A 2180-nucleotide genomic window follows, 5' to 3' on the forward strand; every position below is an offset into this window, starting at 1 on the left:
TTTTGCTTCATCGTTTGTAGTTTGTTCTCCTCGTACTACATAATATACATTAAATACTAAATACCTCTCTCATTTCACCAGGTCCTTCAAAAACACTCTGGAAAGCAAAAACATCTGTTGGAGCTGCTGCAAGACAAGGGTTTCACAGGTATCCCTCTTAACATAGAGACCAGCTATGAATATACACCTGAACATCAGCAGGAGAGGACTCTTTAAAGTAGAGACACTACACACTGATATACACCTGAACATCAGCAGGAGAGGACTCTTTAAAGTAGAGACACTACATATGATATACACCTGAACATCAGCAGGAGAGGACTCTTTAAAGTAGAGACACTACAACTGATATACACCTGAACATCAGCAGGAGAGGACTCTTTAAAGTAGAGACACTACATACTGATATACACCTGAACATCAGCAGGAGAGGACTCTTTAAAGTAGAGACTCTACATATGATATACACCTGAACATCAGCAGGAGAGGACTCTTTAAAGTAGAGACACTACATACTGATATACACCTGAACATCAGCAGGAGAGGACTCTTTAAAGTAGAGACACTACATACTGATATACACCTGAACATCAGCAGGAGAGGACTCTTTAAAGTAGAGACTTTACATACTGATATACACCTGAAAGAGTGTGTTCTGCATCTCACTCTCCCCTCCTCTCTGAACCCACAGTGACATCGAGGAGAAGTCGATGATCTTGTCTCTGAAGCAGACCGAGTCTCTGTTTAAGCCGCGACACATGAGCAGCTTCTTTACCGCGGGGGGTGCAGGAGTGAGTGGAGAGCCCGGTGACTCTCTGTTCAACAAACTGAAGGAGGAGCCGGATGAGCTAGCCCAGCTGGCGCCAACACCCGGAGACACCATCGTCACCCTGGACTTTGGTATGTATCTGCTGTAATCACACGATGGCGTCATTATGATTATAAGCAATTATACCCTCTTCTTCGACCGGTATTACAGTTAGACAACCGATACTACAGTATAAGATACGATATGGTACGACACAAAACAATATGATACTATTCAAACCTATACGATAAGAAACAACATAGGTCTCTGCGCTTCAATACGATAATATACAATATTAAAACACAATACATTTAACTGAATGTGTTTCGCCTCTCTCCTGCAGATTGCCCTGCGTTCGAGGAGCCTCGGCATCCTGGAGGATACACCCAGGTGTCGGCTGCAGCTATGCCCCTTCCTGGGCCTCCTTCCTGGGCCATCGAGAGCCACAAGCTCTCCCCCCCGGCACCACTTCATAGAGAAATGTCCAACATGGTGGGACCGTTCACCGTTCATCAGAATCCTCCTCCAGCCAGCAACACCCCCAGCCTGAGCAGCTGCTCCACGGTGAGACCCTGACCTTAAACAGGAAGCAGGAAGTAGTTAGTGAGCGAGGACTGGTTGTGTTGGTTTGTTCTGTTTTCAGCCAGGCCATTTGGGGGGTGGAGGTCAATAACTGTGGGCACTGTGTGTGAGAATAATGTGGGAGGATATTTGGAAAGACCAGACTCTTAGCAGTGAATAGTGCCTTTGTTCAAAATAATCTCTTTGTTTCCGTCATTAACTTTCTCTTTACACTCTTACGTGTCGCCACTACAATGCTACCAACATTCATACCTCCCTACCTTCCTACCTACCTACCTACCTACCTACCTACCTACCTACCTACCTACCTACCTACCTACCTACCTACCTACCTACCTACCTACCTACCTGCCTACCGACCGACCGACCGACCGACCTACCTACCCTACCTACCCTACCTACCCTACCTACCTACCTATCTACCTACCTACCTACCTACCTACCTACCTACCTTACCTACCTACCTACCTACCTACCTACCTTACCTTACCTACCTACGTACCTTACCCTACCTCCCTACCTCCCTACCTCCCTCCCTAACTTACCTCCCTACCTACCTACCTACCTACCTACCTACCTACCTCACTACCTCCCTACCTCCCTACCTACCTACCTCACTCCCTCCCTACCTCCCTACCTGCCTACCTACCTACTTACCTACCTACCTACCTACCTTACCTTACCTACCTACCTACCTACCTACCTACCTACCTATGATGTAGGCTCACTTGTTCTAATGTGCAACTGATTTCAAGTGTCCTTTTTCAAGTGTCTTGCATTTCTTCCTAGT

General features: G+C 46.6%; 1 protein-coding gene across 1 annotated transcript; it reads left to right on the forward strand.

Moving 5' to 3' along the window:
* Positions 1–672: 672 nt before the first annotated feature.
* LOC104954796 (endothelial PAS domain-containing protein 1-like) lies at positions 673–1372 on the forward strand (the record flags this gene model as incomplete). Its single annotated transcript, XM_010781985.1, has 2 exons — positions 673–900; positions 1152–1372. Coding segments are annotated over exons 1-2 (411 nt in total), but the record flags the coding sequence as incomplete, so codon positions are not given.
* Positions 1373–2180: the final 808 nt, after the last annotated feature.

The sequence above is a fragment of the Notothenia coriiceps genome, unplaced genomic scaffold, assembly GCF_000735185.1.
Source record: "Notothenia coriiceps isolate Sejong01 unplaced genomic scaffold, NC01 NC01_scaffold00023897, whole genome shotgun sequence".
NCBI lineage: Eukaryota > Metazoa > Chordata > Actinopteri > Perciformes > Nototheniidae > Notothenia > Notothenia coriiceps.